The sequence below is a fragment of the Orcinus orca genome, chromosome 12, assembly GCF_937001465.1.
Source record: "Orcinus orca chromosome 12, mOrcOrc1.1, whole genome shotgun sequence".
Classification (NCBI taxonomy): domain Eukaryota; kingdom Metazoa; phylum Chordata; class Mammalia; order Artiodactyla; family Delphinidae; genus Orcinus; species Orcinus orca.
In genome coordinates this window covers 16713999-16735087 of record NC_064570.1, presented here as the reverse complement: position 1 = coordinate 16735087, position 21089 = coordinate 16713999, and the positions used below count along the sequence as shown (strand labels likewise).

The window sequence follows — 21089 nt, the reverse complement described above, 5'->3', positions numbered from 1 at the left end:
GCTCAAGGAGTATGAGGCCCAGCACCGGCAGTCAGCTGCCTTGGACCCTGCTGACTGGCCAGACGGTTCTTACCCACCATTCGAGGGCTCATCAAACTGCAATGTAAGTTTGCTGTCTCTTTGAGCATCTTAACCGCTCCTACTAAAAAGGGACAGCCTACACAATTTGAGCCTTTAGACTTCTTTTTGCAGGCACCAGCTCCCACCTGGATCTGGAAAGAGGTGTCTCTTCTGACGTGTTATTCTTTTCTTTACTTGGTAGCTGGGACAGCGCTATTCATGCTGTTTTTTTGTTTTTTTTTTTAAATAGAAGTAAAGTAGACACAACTTAAATTTTACCATTATAAGCATTTTAAATGTTCAATTCAGTGGCCTTAAGTACATACACTTTGCTGTACAACCATCTTCACAACCCACTTCCTGAACTTCTCCATCATCTGAAACAGATATTCCATAACCATTAAACAATAACTCTCCATTCTCTCCTCACCTTCCCCAACTCCTGGCAACCACAGTTTGCTTCCTGTCTCTATGAATTTGACTAGTCCAGGTACTTTATATAAGTAAAATCATACAATATTTTTCCTTCTGTGTCTGGTTTATTTCCCTTAGCACCATGTTTTCAAGACTCGTCCACATAACAGCTATTCTAGAACTTCATTCCTTTTTATGGATGAACAGTATTCCACTGCACATATATACCACATTTTGTTTAATTATTCATCTGTTGTCAGACACTCGGGTGTTTCTCCCTTTTGGCTATTGTGAATATTGCTGTTATGAACATTGGTATACAAGTGTCTGAATCCTTGCTGTCATATCCTTTCCGTATATACGTAGGAGTAGAATTTCTGGATTATACGGTAATTCTATGTTTAACTTTTTGAGGAGCTGCTATACGGTTTTCCACAGTGGCTGTACCATTTTACATTCCTGACAGCTGCCTTCCAGTTTCTCTGCTTCCTCACTGACACTTGTGATTTTCCCATTTTTGATATGTCATCCTGATGGGTATAAAATGATATCATTGTGGTTTAGATTTGATTTCTCTAGTGTCTAATGATGTTTAGCATCTTTTTATGTGCTTGGCCATTTTTATACATTCCTCAGGGAAGTGTTTATCTAAGTTATTTGCCCATTGTTGAATTGGGTTTTTTGTTTTGCTGCTGGTTGTTGAGTTGTAGGAATTCTTTATAGAGTCTGGATATTAATCCTGTATCAGGTACATGACTTGTAAATATTTTCTCCCATTCTATGAGTTGCCTTTTTACTCTCTTGATAGCGTCCTTTGAGGCAGGAAAGTTTTTAATTTTGAAGTCCAATTTACATTCATTTTCGGTGTCATAACTAAGAAATCATTGCCATATCCATTGTCGTGAAGATTTTCTCCTATATTTTCTTTTAAGAGTTTATAGTTTTAGCTTTTAAGTCTAGATCTGTCACCCATTTTAAGTTAATGTTTGTATATAATATAACATATGGGTCCAACCTCATTCTTTTGTGGGTGGATACCTTGTTCTCCCAGAACCACTTGTTGAAAAGACTGTCCTTTCCCCCATTGAATGGTCTTAGCACCCTTTTTGAAAATTAATTGACCATATATGTGAGGGTTTATTTCTGGGCTCTCTTATTTTATTTCTTTGGTTTATATGTCTTTCCTTTGCAGGCATCATACTGTTTTGATTAAGATAGCTTTATAGTAAGGTTTGAAATTGGGAGGTGTGAGCCCTCCAACTTGGTTCTTCTTTTTCAGATTGTTTTAGCTATTAAGGTCCCTTGAGATTCCATTTGAATTTTAGGGTGGGTTTTTCTATTTCTGTGAAAAGTGCCATGAGATTTTGATAGGGATTTTATTGGACCTGTAGATTGATTTGGGTAGTATTGTCATCTTAACATGAAGTCTTCCGATCTGTGAACACAGCTATTCTTCCATTTATTTATGTCTTCTTGAATTTCTTTCAGCATTGTTTTGTAGTTTTCAGTGTACAAGTCTTGTCTCCTTGGTTAAGTTTAATTTTAAGTATTTTATTCTTTTTGATGCTATTATAAAATGAAATCGTTTACTTAATTTCCTTTTTGAATTTTTTATTGTCAGTATATAAAGATGGAACTGATTTTCCTGTGTTGACTTTGTATCCTGCAACTTTGCTGAATTTCTTTATTATCTCTAACAGATGTGTGTGTGTGGGGTGTGGGTGTGGGTGTAAAATCTTTAGCGTTTTCTACATATAAGATCATGTCACCTGTGAATAGAGGCAATTTTTCTTCTTCTTTTCCAGTTTTGATGCCTTGTATTATTCATGCTATTTTAATGTGACCAAAACATTGCTTCTCAGGAGTTCCACCAAGATCATAGGAATTAGAATTCCAGAATTTCAGATAGACATTTCATGGTGCTATCATCAAACTGCATGGAGTGAGGATGGAGGGAGTTAACCTTTTTCATCTATTATTCAAATTTTTTTTTTTTTTTTGGTTTTCAAGATTTTGTTTATTTGAGTAGTTTGTAGCTACTGTGCAGTTGTTTTGTTTGTTAGGTCCTCTCTTCCTTAAAGTCTGGAAGCAACTCTACCTCCATTTCTTTAGACTCTTGTTTCCTCTTGTCAGTGTTCCATACAGCCAGTCATCTTTCCAAAACATACCTCTCTTCTTACATTCGTGTGTTTCAGAAAAGCCTGATGGTTTTCCAGTTTTACAAGATAACTTCCAAACTTCTTGGCACACTCCAGACCCTCTGTGATCTGGCCTTAATCAATTTCTCTACTCGCATCTGTCACCCCTTGCTCCAGTAGGTCTCCACTCCATCTGCACTGGACCCTGAATGCCTTACTGATCATACCTTGTAATTTCACACTCTCTGCTTTAATTTCTGCATTTCCTCTACCTAAAATGTCTTTCTGCAAATTTTTCCAGGTAAAAATCTATGCATCTTTCAAGGTGAAGTCCAACTGCCACCTCCTCTGAAACTTTAGCATCCTCAAGTGTATTTTTATAGCTTCCTGTTCTGTGCTTTGTTAAACTAGCTTGCTACATGAAACCTAACAGTTATCCTGGAGTATCAGAATTAATTGTATATATTTCAACCTGCATGGAAATTGTGAGCTCCTTGAGCAAGAAAGGCAGCTGTATTATCTTTGTCTCCAGTGAGTGCCTAACTCAGTGTTCAGCTCGTGTAGCCTGCTTGAGAAATATTCAGTCAACAAACTTGCATTTGAATGGTCATCCTTCCTGGCTGCTTTAAGAGCATGTTTTATGTCTTGAGACTATAGACTCAGTCTTTACACTTCTTTGCATCTAAGTAACAAGTGATGGCATATCATTAGTAAACATAACCCTCCCACTCCCTCCTTGTCCCTGATTTCCTGAATCAAACACCAGATTCCATTGCAGCTAAAATAAACAAACAAATAAACAAAAAACCCAAAGGATTATTCATTTGAAAGCTCTGCTTGGTTTGCTTTTGTGTGGAGGGGACTGAGACGTTACCATTTATAATAATAAATGTGTCATATGCTAGCCAGCAGCATGTCCTGGGACTATGAGGTAATCAAAGGAACCATGTCCATGGTTTTCACTGTGCCTTTTGGGGTCTCTTATCCCCTAGTTCTAACATAATATAAATGTAAATCATGAATCCAAAGAATCATGAAGAATAAATATCGTAACTCAGGACTGATGTGATTCAAACCCAACTCGGGGGGGGAACACATAGCCTCAGTTGTCCATAGTGGGTCTTCTAGTGTCCGTCTCACTGGATACTGTCCTGATTAATAGCATCTGAGTCAAGGGAGAGGTTACAAGACTATCCATTCAGAGAAACAGGCCTGTAATAGAACCTCACATACTTAGATGGTAAGAAGGGAGGCTTATCTCATTTAGGAAAAAGTTACTATAAATAGAGTACTGTAGGCATTTGGAACAAGCTGCTAAGAAAGTATTATACTAAGTATTGGTTTGTTGAACCCCCTTCAGAGGGTGAATCACAACCATCACCTTGATATCAGCTGACAGAATGAAATGGGTACTTCTTAAAAGTTGGGCATTCGTTCTCTTGAGCCTTTCTTTGTTCATGTAGGAGGCATCTGTGGAGCCTCTGCAGAGCGCTTGCCATGTGCTAGGCTTCACGCTAGGTATCCAGGTTACAAAGGTGAAGGAGAGAGAGAGGCCCTGCCCCAGTGGAGTGTACCCTGCAGTGCAGAGGTTAAAATTAGCCTCACACGTGCTCACACACACTCACGTACATGATTACATGATTAACTCCTTACAAACTGTTTCTTCATAGACGGCTCAAAAATAAACTCAGCCTTTCCTAGTTGGAGGGAGGGCCGGGGGTACGATACGCTCCTTCCACTTCCGGCACAATTTCCCAGAGGCTCTAGAATGACTTGTCTTTTTGCTGAACGATGTAGGTGAAGACAGTCTAGTCAGCAGTGGAGTTTTCTGAAGAAAGGCTGTTTACTCTGTAGTTTGCTCGCTGCCTTTGTGCAAACAACCCCCACCCATGTTCAGTCACGCTGTTCGTTACTTCATGCTAATGAACCGTTGGCACCGAAGTTCGCTTGTACTTGATCGTGATCCCGATGTACGTGACACTTGCCCTTCTCACCCTGACTTTAGTCTGTCCCATGTTTTCCTGGAGACTCAGCAAGAGACTCCATCCAAAATATTCCTTCTCACTGATGCTCCATTTGCCTACTAGCAGGGTAATTAATTTCAGATAATTCCCACTGTGTCCTACTCCAGCTGCCTTGGGTTCGGTGCTTTGATTATCTTTTGTGCGAGGGCCAGGGCTTTTCAGCTTTCTATCGATTCTTTTCTATACTGAGATGCAAATAGCCCACTGGCCATAGTGGGGAATGCCCAGGCCATGGAAGTTGCAGAGATCATAAGGCCTTTGTCACCGGACCTCAATGCCTATATTGATGGCTGTCGTGCTTTAGGGTTTCATTTGCATTGATTCATAGGCTTCCCCCACCCCCAAACTGGCATTCGATAATTGCATGTTGCTTCACAATAAATCCATATTCACATTCTCAGTTTCCAAGAGTATAAAGTACTAAAGATAGTTACCAGGGGAAGTGAAATATAGCTTTCTCTTTGCCAGAGGGGAATCTGTTCTCTGCCGTTTTTCTGTTGTGAGTGTTAGAGTTTTTAAAAAGAATTTCTGGTTGAATACTTAACTGGATTCCTTGTTAAACATCTGAACATTTATTTTAATATTTTTCATTTTATTTTAGTAACTTTTGTTTTCCTTCGCCTCCTGCAGGGGAAAGGTTGTAAGAGTTCTCATTTTAAGCTTTCAGCTTTGTGCATTGAGGTTCAGTTTACCTTCTGATTAAGAAAATGTTTAAAGAAATTGTGCTCTCTGTCTTACTGGGGTTTAAAGTTTTTTTACTCAAGGCGTGCATTGTAGTAAATCATAGTTTTTGTTTTTACAGAAGTGGTAGGTAAGAGTTGGTGATCTGTACCTGAAATACTTGCATTGAACTCTCTTTCCGAAAAATGTCAAATTGTAAATTATTTGATTATGATGCTATTCAAATTATTTTTTTAAATATATAATATATAAAGAAATAGTAAAGCAACAACAAGGACAGTAAAGCACCAGAGCTCTTAGAGTCCATTGCAGACATCCAGTTTGGTCGCGTTCAATTGTTTCACTTCATACAAACTGTGTTCCAGAAAAAGTTGGAATTATGTTTCTGTATCTGGAGCTCCTTACCAGGGTGAAGCAACTATGGTGAAATGTTTTGTGAAGTGAATTATTTTGTAAATCAAGTCATCGTTTCATAATTGATCACTTTTACATTTGGGGAAATTTAGAGTTGGGAAATATTTGTGCAAAGAGTGCTATGTTATCACTGTGGCATTATAATAATACCTTACATCCGTATGTGCATCTCTGCATAACCTTTCATTCCAATTCTGAATATAGCTTTTCCACTAACCTGGGGAGCCAGGTGGTTGAACTGTGTCCAGATTTGGGGTAACAAACACACAACATCAGGTGGTCATTTCTTCCACTTTTTACAAAATACTATTTTAAGTGTTTCCCTGATTGAGGACTTTCAAGGTTGCAACTAAAATATCCCCATATTGTTGGCATGATGCAAGACTGTTAAATCTTTTGGGGGCTTTCTAAAATTATAAACCATAAACTTGGCCCTCACCAGCAGATGGTTTTTACTGAGGCTTTTCAGAGTCATTTCACCTGCCTCAATTACAGCCATTGTCTTCCAGCCAGAAGATTCAGATCTGTTGTTTTGGAAGAATAGGTTGCTATAGCCTTAGTCTAATCTAGAACTTTCTAAAAGATAGTGTGCTGAAGGCCCCGAGAGCATTCCACAGAGTTACTTTTTTTAGTGGTTCTTGGGGCGAATGACCTAATTTCTATTACGGCCAAAGAAAAGGTGGACAATTTAATCATTTAATACAGAATGTGGTCAGAGAACAGAGCTCATGCTCATGGGGTGTTCCTTTCGGGGGCAGAACAATGCTTCTGCTTATCCAAGAGACGTCTGTAAATGCAAGGTGCTCTTTTCAGGGTCCAGGACTCTGGATTGAACCAGATCTTTTAAAACTTGGCTATTCTTAAATATAATTAATAAAGTGAAAATAATTCTTATTTTGAATAGGTTTCTTTTACTAGGGTGAACTTCTAGACAACGCCTATAAGTTAAAATTTATCAGAAGTTTTATTTTTATATTGCAAAGGTGTTAAAGGAAGATAGAAACCAATATTATTAGCTTTGTTGTTTGGGCAAATCTGATTCCCAAACAACATTGTCATTTTTTTAATGACAATACATGATGAATTTACAGAATTGTCTTCCACCTATAGATAGTACCAGCGATTTTTTTTAAATAAGGTTTTCATATTTTTGCTGACTTTGAGTAAATATTTATTGGATGCATAAACTATGTGAAGATTCACATAGACCTTAGTATTAAAGTTGACATTACAAGTCCAGTAAAGGTATCTTTATGTAAATGGTTGGCCTTCTTTCTACTGTCTTTCTGCTCTTATATTATTGGTTTTATAAAGAAATATAAGAGAGAATAGATTCCAAGCATAAAAAAAACTTACATTACTGAATGTAAGTTACTGTTTGCTTTTAATCTTGTTGTTAAGTTTTCTTTGAATCTCTCTTCCTAAAGGACTTTTTTTCCTAACAACATACAGGTTTCAGCTGAAAAGGGTTCTCACTGGCAAGGTACGTTTTGATTTGTGGCTAGAAAATGGTTCTGCTTGTAGCTTTAATTCTTATACTAGCTAGGCTTAAATACAGCATGGTTGGATGTGTGCTTTGACTCTTTATTTCTTGAACAGAGGAAGAGCTTTACTCAACTCATTTGACTTCTTTTTTTAAAAATTTATTTATTTATTTATTTATTTGGCTGCGTTGGGTCTTCGTTTCTGTGTGAGGGCTTTCCCTAGTTGCGGCAAGCGGGGGCCACTCTTCATCGCGGTGCACGGGCCTCTCACTGTCGCGGCTTCTCCTGTTGCAGAGCACAGGCTCCAGACGCGCAGGCTCAGTAGTTGTGGCTCACGGGCCCAGTTGCTCTGAGGTATGTGGGATCTTCCCAGACCAGGGCTCGAACCCGTGTCCCCTGCATTGGCAGGCGGACTCTCAACCACTGTGCCACCAGGGAAGCCCCGTAATGATTCTTTAGACCTGTAGCTTATGGAGAGACTAGAGACAAAATCAGTCCATTGAAATAACGTGTCACAAAGTCTTGTGAGAAAGATGACTTTTGCTCTCACTGGACATAAGCTGACCAAGAACCACTGCTTAGATGACTTCTTGTCATTTATTCCACACCACCCTCTCTCCCCAGCCTTGTCCCTGGGAGAAGGGCCAAAGTTTGAGGCGTGTGTTTGCTGTGAGTCCCTTGAGATCGTCATCTTTAAACAAAGTTAGACAGGAAGGAGGCTCTGGCCTCGGGAAAGCCAGGCGTTTGCCCGGTGAGGGGGCTGGTTTAAGCTCACAGATGTGAGTCAGACTTTGGGTCCAGATCCCAGCTCTGCCACCTATTAGCTCCGCATCTGAGGGCAAGTTGTTTCATCTCTTTGTGCCTCAAAACTTGGGCTGAGGGCTTCCCTGGTGGCGCAGTGGTTGAGAGTCCGCCTGCCGTTGCAGGGGACATGGGTTCGTGCCCCGGTCCGGGAAGATCCCACATGCCGCGGAGCGGCTGGGCCCGTGAGCCATGGCCGCTGAGCCTGCGCGTCCGGAGCCTGTGCTCCGCAATGGGAGGGGCCGCAACAGTGAGAGGCCCGCGTACCACAAAAAAAAGAAAAACCACCTTGGGCCGAGTGTATCTACCTCACACGGGTGTTGCAAGGATTAAGTGTCACCAAGTAAATACCCAATGAACGCCAGCCTCTATTGCTTTATGTGACGATCTTCTACCTCGCCATTAACTGTCATTCTTAAAATACTGGAGTTCCCGTCAAAAGTTTTATTTTTGTACATGCCATTAACGTGGCAGCAGCGCTTCTGCTTTTGCGTATTACGGCAGACAGACTGGAGTTGTCAGAACAAGCTTAATGTAAATAGCGTGTGTTTAATTGATTATGTTTTTACCAAACACATAATCAGTTTATTTTCTGTTTCAGAACGTGTAAGTGTCTGTGGGCTTAGGAACGGGTCTGGTATGATTTCAGTTAACATATGTGGCCTTAGGATTACTGTTTGGGAAAAATAAACACTAACTGTATTGAAATTATCTAGGGCTATATAGTGACGATGAGGCCGTCTCATTGAGCATGTGGGTGTGCGCTTCCATGCCTGTTACGTTGGGGGGTGCTCTTACAGCAGGCCCAGAAATAGTTGGAAATTTGGCTCTTTGCACCTGGCAAACCAGCCAGGTATCAGTACACGTCTATCTTCACTGGTTTGTATGGTCACAGGGAGTTGAGGATGCTGCCTGCACACCCTCCTCAACACATCAAGGGCCACGTGAACAAAAGTAAATAACGACAGAATACCCAGATACAATATAATCTGAGGGTTATGTAACCTATTGTTATCATTTTTAAATTTAAGTTAGTTTTCGGGCACATTCTGGTCTGTTCTTTCGGGTTTTTTTTTTTTTTTTTTTTTTTTTTTGGCGGTACGCGGGCCTCTCACTGCTGCGGCCTCTCCCGTTGCGCAGCACAGGCTCCGGACGCGGAGGCTCAGTGGCCACGGCTCACGGGCCCAACCGCTCCGCGGCATGCAGGATCCTCCCGGACCGGAGCACAAACCCATGTCCCCTGCATTGGCAGGCAGACTCCCAACCACAGCGCCACCAGGGAAGCCCCTGTTCTTTCTTTTCTTTTTCTTTTTTTTTTTTTTTTAAGATTTTACTGTCACCCTCAGCTTCATCTTTCTTTCTTTCTTTTTTAAATTTTTTTGGCCGCACTGTGTGGCTTGCGAGATCTTAGTTCCCTGACCAGGGAATGAACCTGGGCCCTCGGCAGATAGAGCGTGGAGTCCTAACCACTGGACTGCCAGGGACTTCCCTGTTGTTTCTTTTATTAGGTCGAACTACGTGAACTGGAAATATTAGCTTTTGACCTTAAAAATAGCAATCTCATTTGTCCAACCTAATACGTAAATACCAAACAGGATCTACGACACGTACCCTAGCTAGCTGATTATATCTAAATACAGATATTTGTAATATAATATGGGTTAAGGATTGGCATTTAGATTTGCAATGCCAATTTCTTACTTCACTTTTGGGATGAACCTTAGGGAGCTCGGGGTAAGAGAGGATTTCCATTACTTGTTTAATGATAGTGATTCATCACATGTTAATTCCTCATTAAATCATTTGCCCTGGTACCAAATCTTATATAATGGATGGGTTGGAGAGAGACCCAGGTCCTATCATGGTTCATGGGTCAGATCCAGACTGAGGGCCGCTTCCAGCCTAAGCCAACTTACTGAAGTCATGGACTGCCCATCACTTGTTCAGAGTCCATTTGAACTGTAAGTCACTATATCAGAACTCTTAGAACTATACCCAGTCATCAAGGACATTCATCTAGAAAGCAATATTTTTTTTTTTTCTTTCTGTACGCGGGCCTCTCACTGTTGTGGCCTCTCCCGTTGCGGAGCACAGGCTCTGGACGCGCAGGCTCAGTGGCCATGGCTCACGGGCCCAGCCGCTCCGTGGCATGTGGGATCTTCCCGGACTGGGGCACGAACCCGTGTCCCCTGCATTGGCAGGCGGACTCTCAACCACTACGCCACCAGGGAAGCCCTAGAAAGCACTATTTTAACACAACCAAATTCTAATTCAAATTCTAATTATTCACAGAATAATTTCTGTAGAAATATCCCTTTATTCTCTGCTCTGTCCCTTTTCCTTTCCCTCTTTGTATCACACCCTCTCTCATCCCTGGTTGGTTGTACTATTACTAGTATAATTCTAATAACATCGCATAATTAGTTCCTACAAGGACACTTCTTGCACTGTGCTTTTGAGCCAGAGTGTAGGTGAAAGAATGCCATCTTGAACATTCTTTTACTCATTCATTGTGCAGACATTACTGAGTACCGACTATATGTCAGTCCCTACACACAGGAGTTTATATTTGAGAAGAAGAGACAGACAAGTGGATAGCATGGTTGGGGCCTTAATTGGAATATTTCTACTGAGTGTGTGAAATACGCACAGAAAGTCCATGAAGCCCCAGTGAGGAGAGTGTGGAAAGGCCAGTGAAGGTGACTGAAACTGAGCAAGGGTTCCCCAGGAGGAGGAAGAGAAACCTGTTAGGTAGACGGAGCAGCAAGGCCAATGGCTTACGTGAATAGGTGGATGAATCTTCAGACTTGGGTCATACGAGAAAATGGATTTAAATAATAAAGTTTTTCTCAGTATCAATATTTTGACTAATACGGTATTGCTTCTTTTCTTTGCTCATTCTTATTTATAAATTGGCTCTGTAATAGGTGGTTTGGTTCCTTATGACTGCAATTTGTTTTGTTTTTAATTGAAGTATAGTTGATTTATAAAGTTATTTTCAGTTAGTTTCAGGTGTACAGCAAAGTGATTCAGTTACACACACACACACATTTTCAGATTCTTTTCTCTTATAGGTTATTATAAGGTATTGAATATAGATCCCTGTGCTGTACTGTAGGTCCTTGTTGGTTATCTGTTTTATACCTAGTAGTGTGTATCTGTTAATCCCAAACTCCTGATTTATCACCCCCACCCCTTTCCCCTTTGGTAACAATAAGTTTGTTTTCTGTGTCTGTGATTCATTTCTGTTTTGTAAATAAGTTCATTTGTACCATTTTTTAAGATTCTACATATAAGTGATATCATATGATATTTGTCTTTTTCTGTCTGACTTACTTCACTTAATATGATAATTTCTAGGTCCATCCATGTTGCTGCAAATGGCATTATTTCATTCTTTTTTATGGCTGAGTAGTATTCCACAGTGTGTGTGTGTGTGTGTGTGTGTGTGTGTGTGTGTGTGTGTGTGTGTGTGTGTGTGTGTATGCCACATCTTCTTTAACTGGTCCTCTGTCAATGGACATTTACGTTGCTTCCATATATGATTGCAGTTTTAAAATTTATATCATTCTTGTTTTTCATCTTGTCTTTGAGGTATCATTTAATTGAATTCATGTTCTTCTTTAATTATTTTATAGAGAGAAGCAACTGTTAGGAATTACTTCCTGTTCCTTGAGTTATATTTTCTTCTGATAGAGAGATGGGATCAAAAGATAGAATCATTGTGTTTGTCCATGCCTTTTCTCTCTCTCTCTCTCTCTCTCTCTTTTTTTCCCCTTGTTATAGTTTGTTTGAGTAGTTCTCATGCATTTCTTTTCACTTTGATCATGCTTGGGTAACTCAGGTCACATTTTCTGTTTGTGCTGATATAATGAAGATTTCTTTTTGACCTGTTTGCTGTGCTGTCAGACAGTGGAGTGTTTTCCTTCCTTTATTTTGTGACCCATTCATGTTTGTTGTTGCTGTAGCCTAATGTAATAGCTGCGGAAGTGGGAAAACCCAACTGAGGTGGAATGTGGTCTTCGTTGGGATACCGGGGCTCGGCTTTCTCTCTCCTAAGAGTTTGTTAAATGTGCTGCGTCACTGTTCACGTTGCTTGCTTAAGGGTGGGGGAATGGGTACACCAGAGCCAGTCTGTCTTTAATTTATTCCTCCAATCCCTGGTGAATTTCTAGAGGCTTCATTTCAATCAGGATCAGCCTGACCATTGACTTTCCATCTTTTCACTCATTACTCTCCTGAAGCAATTTCTGCTGCTCTTAGATCCGAAAAAGATAAAGAAGGCCACACAGTTTGCTTCCTTTTCTGTGGGTCTTCAGGAATTTTTTTCTTAGCTTGATCAAGGAGTTCTAAAGTTTAATATATTAGGTTATATACTTTTGTTTGGATGCCCTTGGTGGAGTATTTTTGCCAGTTTTTAGTAATTGTGTTTTGTAGGACACTGTTGCTCATTTTGTTAGTTGTGGGAAGGATATGCTGTGGTTTAGTTTTCAGCAGTCATCATGACCTGATTGTTTTGCCAGTTAGATGACCACAAACAATTTTTCTAGCTCTAATTGATTCATTTTCTAAGCCAGTGAATCAACTGGGGCCTTCTGATCACAGCCATCAGGCTAATGTGTTATTCTTTGTGTTTATAGAGACACAAAAACAAGCTAAGCTGTCTTCTATTTGGAAGTAGATTTGCTTATTATTCATTCTACAAACATAAGGAGAAGTGTGTTAAGGCCACACGTAGATCGTGACTCTGGGAGGTACCTTCGGCCCATCTGCCTCCGTCTTCAACAGATGCCCGTGCTGCTCAGTAGCCTCAGTTTGGGTTGGAGGGAAGAACTTGGTGTCCGCACCTTCCCTCCGTTGCCTTGCAGGTTCCATCGGTTCTCTGTATTCCTACATCGTCATGTGCCTAGGCAAGGTTGTTTGGCGGCCTTGTCCAAGAAGTCATCGGGCCTGATCCATGAATCAGTCAGTCTAACATGCCATAAAAGTAATGTGACTTTGCAAACACCACCCAGTCTCTTGGGAGACTTAGCGCTTCTGGGATGAAAACTTCCATCAGCTCCAGAAACTAGAGCCTCAAAAGCATATGTAATTGCCCTACTTGGCAGTCCTGTTCTGAATCATCCTTTTTCCATGGCACGGGCTATGTGAGAATCGAATACACTTGGGAATGAGGGGGGTTGGTGTTTTGCTTTAGTCGTCAGTGTGCCTGACACCATAGATTTGTTTTGGGTAACACTCCCCCACTCTTTGCAGAGGCACCTGTAGAGTTAGTTGTTGACTACCTTCCCCTAACTTCTTTTTTATCTCAACTCACCTATTTTATATGACCAGTGGGGTTCTCTGACCTATGGGCAGGGTGACATCATCTCAAGCCGTAAAATCTGTAAAGATTTTTACAGAGTGAAGGGGAAGTCGGTTCTTTTTCCTCCACTTAACCTCTCACCTCCCCCAACTCCTTTCAGGAGAAGGAAAGGCATTTTCTCTGCTTCGTGGAAACTTGCAGAATTGGGACGAGTGTGCTTACTTGTTATTCAAGTCTCCCTAGGCGTGGCTGTAGGACTCCTGAGGTCTTATGTTTTCTCGTTCCTTATAGGGAAAGTAGCAACATTATTTGGGGGTGATTAAAAGCAGTTCAGAGTTCATGAGTTTTAAGAAAAAGAATAGAGTTTCTTGTGGAATGTAGCATCCCTTTGCTGTTCCTTTGGTTTTGTAGTTAGTTTTTTAAACAGTTTCTTTAAGTGAATTAAGTGCTGACAAGCCTTTGCCTCTAGGGGATGGTAACATTACCTCAAATTCTCACATACTTTTTACAAGTATGAGTATCATGTAATTATCTTCTCCTCCTCCTTCTTCTTCAAATCTGGTGACAACTAGTTAATTTTGAAACTGCCAGAGAGATTATTTCAGTGTTACACTGTACCTCTGGGAGAAGAATGGAATTTCATCTTTTTTTCCATATGCTGACAAAAATCTCCTAATTTCAGAGGGCAATGATGTCACCAGCTAATGAGCAAAATATTTCTTACTAAACAGATGAGTCCTCCCCTGACTCCTTTGTGAAATAAGGGAAAAAAACCCACAGTGTGTTTCATAGTTGATATAGTTACTGCATTCATAAACACTTTTTAAAGTACTTCTAACTTCTTCGAAGAGTGAAACTAATTTTTCTCTAAACACAAAGAATCACACGTTAACCTGATGGCTGTGATCGGAAGGCCCCGGCCACAGCCGGACAGTGATGCCTGGTAGCTGATCTTGAACGTACCCAGCCGGAGCCAATAAGCTGCCCCCAAGGTAGGGAGTGACCTTGAATGCATCACTTCTTGGACCAGTGGAGGGAGATCAGGCATGTTGGAGAGATTATGAAATCAAGCTTGGAGAAGAGGAGGGCCGTGAAGCTGTTGTTGATTGGTGTCACATGCTGTTTATAAGGGCGGCAGCAGCAGCTGAACTCTTCTCTGACCGTCCAGATAGGCAGGCATCTAAGGTCAGCAGGAGCCATGTAAACACGGGACTTCTGGGCTCACATAGGGACACGGAAATGCCCCCAAAGCCATGGCAAGTGCCCGTCCCCTCACTGAAGCATGTCTCAGTTTCCCCAGCCAGAGGTGATTTCACCCACTTCTGAATCCCTGTAGCTCTTTGTTCCTCTTACCCATTTATCACAGTTGACTTACATTAATCATATTTCTGAACTTCTCTTGGGGCATCTCTACCCCCAGACTTCTAGATTATAAGCTTTGTAAGTCCAGGTGAAGCCACCTTACTCACATTGCTATTCCTGCTTCTTCCTAATGCCTCGAATCAGTACATCCCTCCATTGATTTCAATCAGGAAGTATCTATTTATCGCAGATATAGATATGATCTTTAATTGTCTCATTGGGAAAGAATATTGTAATGTTCAGTGTTGGCAGTTGTGTGAAGAAATAGGTGCTCTTTTTGTACTACTTGTGAGATTTTAAAATAATACAGTGTTTCTTCTGAGCACACTGTTATTAATATGTATCAAAAGACTTAACGATATGCCCATTCTTCACCCATCAGTTCAACAATCTAATCATTTATTCTAAAGAAAGAATGTATTAGATGCATTAGAAATTTTACCACAGTGTTCATCGGAGTATATTTTACAATATTGAAAAATTGGAAACATGCGCATGTCCAATGATTGAGGATAGTATTTAAGTAAAGTATGGTGTACTTCTGTGTCTGAATACTATTGAATCATTAATGTATTGTCATATTTTATTTTTTGAACATGTGTTGATGTGGGGAAATGTTCAAAACATATTAATTTTTAAAAGCAAGTTATAAAACAGTTTGAACAGTGTACATTGAGGGCCCCAGGGTTTCTCTAAAGGAAACATTAAGAGGCAGCAGTGTGGCTTAGAGGGTCACAATTATAAGTGGGCACTTTGTTTCTATTTACACCTGTGTTCATTTGAGGGAGGCTTTGGGGACCTTGATCGTAACTGTGGGGTGGGGGGTGGAACAGCTAAAGATCACAAGGCCATCCTTTTTTTGTTTAAAAAAAAGTAACATAAAAGTGTATTGTGTGTGTGTGCGTGCGTGTGTGTATGAAGATATAAACCAAAATATTACTAATTTTTCTGATTAGGAAGATATGAGTATTTCCTTTCTCTTTTTTTCTGTATCTGCATTTTCCAAAATTTCTAATTAAAAATATATCTTGTGTTAGTAGGAATAAACAATAAATGTTACTGAAACGCAGACAGAGGAATGGAAATGACAGTGCTCTTTGGCCTCTTGAAGTTCAGTGAAGGGCTAGTAATACTGCGATCATGTATTGAGCTAAGTCCTAAGAGAACGTTTGTTAGGTTGCTTTACAGCCACCTGGCCTAAGGAAGATGAGGAGGAAAGCCAGGAAGGCTTTCCAGAGGAGGTGACACACGAACTGAATCTTTTTTTTTTTTGGCTGTGTTGGGTCTTCGTCGCTGCGCGCGGGCTTTCTCTAGTTGCGGGGCGGGGGGGCTACTCTTCGTTGCGTTGCGCGGGCTTCTCATTGCGGTGGCTTCTCTTTGTTGCAGGCTCTAGGTGCGCGGGCTCAGTAGTTGCGGCACATGGGCTTAGTTGCTCCGCAGCATGTGGGATCTTCCCGGACCAGGGCTCGAACCCGTGTCCCCTGCATTGGTAGGCGGATTCTTAACCACTGCACCACCAAGGAAGTCCTGAACCGAATCTTGAAGGATGAGTAGGAGCTAGGGAAGTAGATGGGGGTGGACAGAGATCTTCCCCAAAGAGGAATCCTCAAGTGCAGAGGTGTGCAGACACGTGAGAGATGGGGTATCTGAGATGATGTGAGTCGCAGTATGAGAACCAGGTGCTGTGAGAGGCTGTTTCCACATAGTGTCTGCATAGCTGAGCGTAACGTGCACAGAAACTGGAAGTAAGGGCTCTGAGCACGCAGTCCTGCTTTTCACAATATGGCCCTTGGACTTTGCTCTGAGGACCTAATGAATAGTTGCTTAGAGTGGGAATGAGATGCTCAAATCTGTCCTCTGAAAATTTGCGTACTTACTATGTGGTGGGTAGTTCAAGTCCACTACCCAGTGAACAAGACCAGCGATGCTCTTCCTTTGTGAAGTTGATCTGCCCTGTTGCCACCTTCCCTCCACCAAGAAGCGTCGCAGGGTGGCCTGGACCAGGCTAGTCTTTTGAATATCCCGCAGTTTACTCAGATATACAGCAAGGGCTGGGAGCTGTGGGGCTGAAGAGTCTCAGCTTCTTCATTCTACGTGCATTATTTGCTGCAGGCCCACTGGTGCACTGGGCACCCCACTTACAAGGAGGGGAGCGGACATGGTCCCTGTCCCTGTGGTGTCTCCTGTCTTCTGAAAGAGAAGCCCTTGTTGGGTGCCCATGTGGCTCCCTACATGGAGTGTCTCCATAAACACCTGGCTCCTCTGAGAGTGGCAGCAGTGACAGTTAAAAAGGGAGGTAAAGGGACTTCCCTGGCGGTCCAGTGGTTGAGACTTTGAGCTTCCACTGCAGGGGGCTCAGGTTTGATCTCTGGTTGGGGAACTAACATCCTGCATGCCGCTTGGTGCAGCCAAAAATAAGGGGGGCTGGGCAGGAGGAGAGACCACTGGGAGGCCAAGCAGGTCCTTCCCTGCACCCACCTCACAAAACCTGGCTCTTGACTTGAGGACACGGGGAGGGGGAAGGGTGAGCTGTGACAAAGCGAGAGAGTGGCATGGACACATATACACTACCAAATGTAAGGTAGATAGCTGGTGGGAAGCAGCCGCATAGCACAGGGAGATCAGCTCGGTGCTTTGTGACCACCTAGAGGGGTGGGATAGGGTGGGTGGGAGGGAGGGCGACGCAAGATGGAAGAGATATGGGGACATATGTATAACTGATTCACTTTGTTATAAAGCAGAACTAACACACCATTGTAAAGCAATTATACTCCAATAAAGATGTAAAAACAACAACAACAACAACAGCCCGGCTCTTGAGGCCCAGCTCCCTCGATCTCACACTGTAGAGGTTTCAGGACCTTCCAGGCTCCAGGCCTCACAGTTAAGGTCTCCTTTCATTCTCTCAAAGGACCCTAAGACGCTTGTCACTGCCTGTTTTATAAATGAGAGTTCACAAGTGGCATAAAGGAGACCTCAGCCTATGTCTGCAGGATTCCAGAGTTCTGGCTCCGAATCCTGCCCAGAATCTTCTGTGTATCTGAACAACCTGTTCAGACTCACCCTCAAATGTTGGCCATTATCACTTGCTTTCATGTGTTTTTGCTACTTACATGGCACCTAAAACAGCAGTTTGCAAGAATTAAAATCTCTCTTGTTTGAATTCCCATCAGTAATCGAGGGAATGCAGATGTAATCATCACTTACCAAGCTCCAAGCTCCAGTGGTCGATTATACTCAATTATATACAAAATTCGTAAAACATCAACACTTTAACACAAATGTTATTAGATGAAGTTTACGTGGAGGAACACTAAGACCCGTAAGAGTAGAGTGATTTGCTGGAGGACTTGGAAATTAATGCCCGGCTGCTCTAGCTCCAGAGTCTGTGAGTATTTCCCCACTGTCTTTGGGGCATGCACGTTTTCTTAGTTTTCATGAAGTAACAAAGAAATTCAAGTGCGACTTCTACTGACAGTCTTAAGGAATTCTCAGCCCAGTGATGCACGCAGTGTGGTTCTCAGTCTTGGGTGAAGGAAGCCCGGGTGGAGTTAGGGTGTTGCAGGAGCAGAACCGTGAAGTGTCACAATCTTCCTCTGCCGTTTACTGTCTGTGAAATGAGATCATGTGTGCAGATACCCAGCAGAGTGCCTGGGAATCGTGAGCATTTGATAAATACGGGTGATTGAAGTCCCACATTGGGAAAGCGCTGCCACCACTTGGGGCACATGTGGGTCCTCAGATGGCAGTGTGGAAGGGAGCGGATGTGCAACCAGAGAGGGCATCAGGGAATGGCTTTGCGAAATGGGAAACAGACAATATAGGGAAGGTGTGGCGAACCATTGTGGGGAGAAATAATAGGAAATTCGATAAATGATGGGAGGAGACATTTTGGGGGCAGAAAAATTGAGGGAAAGGGAATTTCATGAGGAGTGAGAGATGCCAAAGGGATGAAGGAGAGCAGGACAGGTGCCCAGGAAAAGAGGATGAGCTCTGGCCATCTGGGATACCCCAGGATCTCTGCTATGTGATATCCTACCAAGAGAGGGGCTCTCGCATAGTACATAAATAAAGACCCACACAGTGAGAGGCACCTAGGAGTGGGTAGCTTGGACTCCACAATGGGAATACATGACTTACCCCCCTGAATGAATTTAGCCCTGGAAATACAGACATACAACCTGTGTCACGGAAACTTCACATGGGTTTTCAGTCCTGCCTTTTTAGATGGTGTTCTGTTTAAGTAACAATGTGATGTCGCTCCCTAGACAGCCCTGAGAAAATTAAATGACCATCTAGTGACAGAGTCCCCGTGCTTACATTTTAGAATCCAAGAGACCTCAGCTGCTCTGAAGTGATCATTGAAACAATTTGGTTAAGACAGTTTTAGAAGCATCAGTGAAGGGGACCTACATTTACTCTAGTGGTTAAAATAGAAAAGAAAAAAAAATACGAAGCGGGAGAGAGACAGAAAGTGACAGCTTTAGGAGAAAACCACAATCATAAGTTTTAATTCAGGAATTTCAAAAATAGCCCTTGGAAGGTGTCTATTTTCAATTGCGACGACTCCCTTCAGGGGGTGTTGGGAAGACTATCTGCAAAAAAGATCTCTTTTCAGTTCAGTCACTCGTGAGGGTGAGTCCTTGTCCCGGATTTGCTGAGATTCTCGCGTTCTTTTTTTTCTTTCTCTGGAATTCCATAGACAGTAATTAAGGAACTGGAGGCCAGCGGGAGGTCAGGGAGCCTTCGTCAGTGAAAACGGGGATTGTTTGCCACGTACAACACTCCCTTTTTTCCTTGTGGTGAATAGGAGATTTGCTTAGAGCTGATGACTTCTGCCTTTCTTACAAGTTATGCAGTTAGCGAGGAACTGGGGGATCAGGCCACAAGCAGCTAATTGAAACCAGTGTCTTCACTTTCTTCTCCTTCGGATCGTAAGCTGTGCCGGCAGAGCCGCCCGATCATGTAACTTCCAGGGAGTATGTTCGAGGAGTGCCTCACCATCACTTTGAGATTCCAGAGGTGGCAAGCGGGAGTGAAGACGCGCTCGGAGTGGGGAGGGGGCGGGGGTCCCGGACGAGCTCAGAATCACCCCTGAGGCCTGCTCAATGCCGAAGCCGGTAAGTTCGCTGGACACGCTTCACGTGAAGGGGGAAATGTGCTTTCCGTCGCTTCAAGGAAAAGCTTTTTAATTGTTCCCGGCTATGATGCTTCCGTCTTTCCTATCCAAATTCCTCTAGATTCATCCTTCTTCCCTTGTTTACTTCCCTACCTTATAACCCAGAGCATTCTTTCCTAGCTTGCTCACCCGATACTAAGGCATAGCTTTTGGAGGAGAGGAGTGAATATTATTTTGAGAATAAAGCGGGCATGCGAGGGGTTCGGTGTACGTGGGGCTGGGAGGTTGGTTGCCACTTGTGGAGGCTTCTCGTGCGGAAGACTTGGTTTCGGGCAGCTTTGCACACGGCTTTTCATAAACCTACGATCGGTTTCCTTCTCTTAACTTGAAGGTTAACGCCATGGACATCGTGTGAATTTCACAGGCGAATATCTCGCCAATTTCAGAATACTTTTCAGAAGTGCATAAATATAGTGTTCCCGAGCATAGTTCCGGGGCGAGATAAGTTAACTTAGTCGGGACAGCATGCTACGTGTTTGGAGCTGGGGAAGCAGGCTGAGTAACTGTGTTTCTGCAAAAGGCACAGCTGTAATCCTGTGCTCAGCAAGGTCTCCAGCAGTCCCCAAAAGGGTTCTAGTTGCTCCTTGCAAGTTCAGTTTAATCTTTATCACAGCACGTTACTCCTGTGCCTGCGCGACTGTGCCACGCAGCTTTTGGAAAGCATTTTTTCTGGCACATCATGATTTGCAAGAACTGTTTGTTACAAGGTCAGGGGCGAGTGAAGCATCTGTTCCCGACCTGCAGTGACAGGCTTCAGTGGGACAGTAAGGGGATGCTTTTACTTTGCTCCCTCCAGCACACACAGTTTTGTATCTACAGATGCTATTAATTGTGTTCCCTTTTTTCTGATTATCCTCAATGTAGCTGTGTTATAAAAAGTTCTCCACGCTGGCTCCGTGTCTTTCCCATTAGAACATTGCAGATGTGTCAGGGACGCACATGTTCCAAAAGAAGCCGAGAAGGAGGGAGGCTCCACCCTCCGTCACAAGCCAAAAGGGCCCCATAGGCTCCTCCTCATTCAGCAGCCTGGCAGGCGAATTGTGTACTCTCTCTTTAAAGCAGCTATAGTTTTGTGCCTTGGCTTGGTCAATTTGTTATGGTTTAAAACTGTGGAGCCAGCTGTCTGCAATCTGATGTAATGTTGCCATGGAAACCAGAAATGAAACACTTAAGCATTCACCACAGAATTACTACATATAGCATTAGCCAAAGTAATTAAAAGTTGAG

General features: G+C 42.5%; 1 protein-coding gene across 9 annotated transcripts in view; it reads left to right on the top strand.

Moving 5' to 3' along the window:
- SASH1 (SAM and SH3 domain containing 1) overlaps positions 1–21089 on the top strand; it is a 323565-nt gene that overhangs the window by 263022 nt on the left and 39454 nt on the right. For 8 of the 9 annotated variants that reach the window (XM_033405251.2, XM_033405266.2, XM_004263733.4 and 5 more), the window contains one exon: positions 2–103. In XM_033405251.2, the coding sequence (XP_033261142.1) occupies positions 2–103 (102 nt within the window). Of the gene's footprint in view, position 1; positions 104–17871; positions 19804–21089 lie in introns of those variants that run through there. The other variant, XM_033405287.2, reaches the window with a different exon arrangement.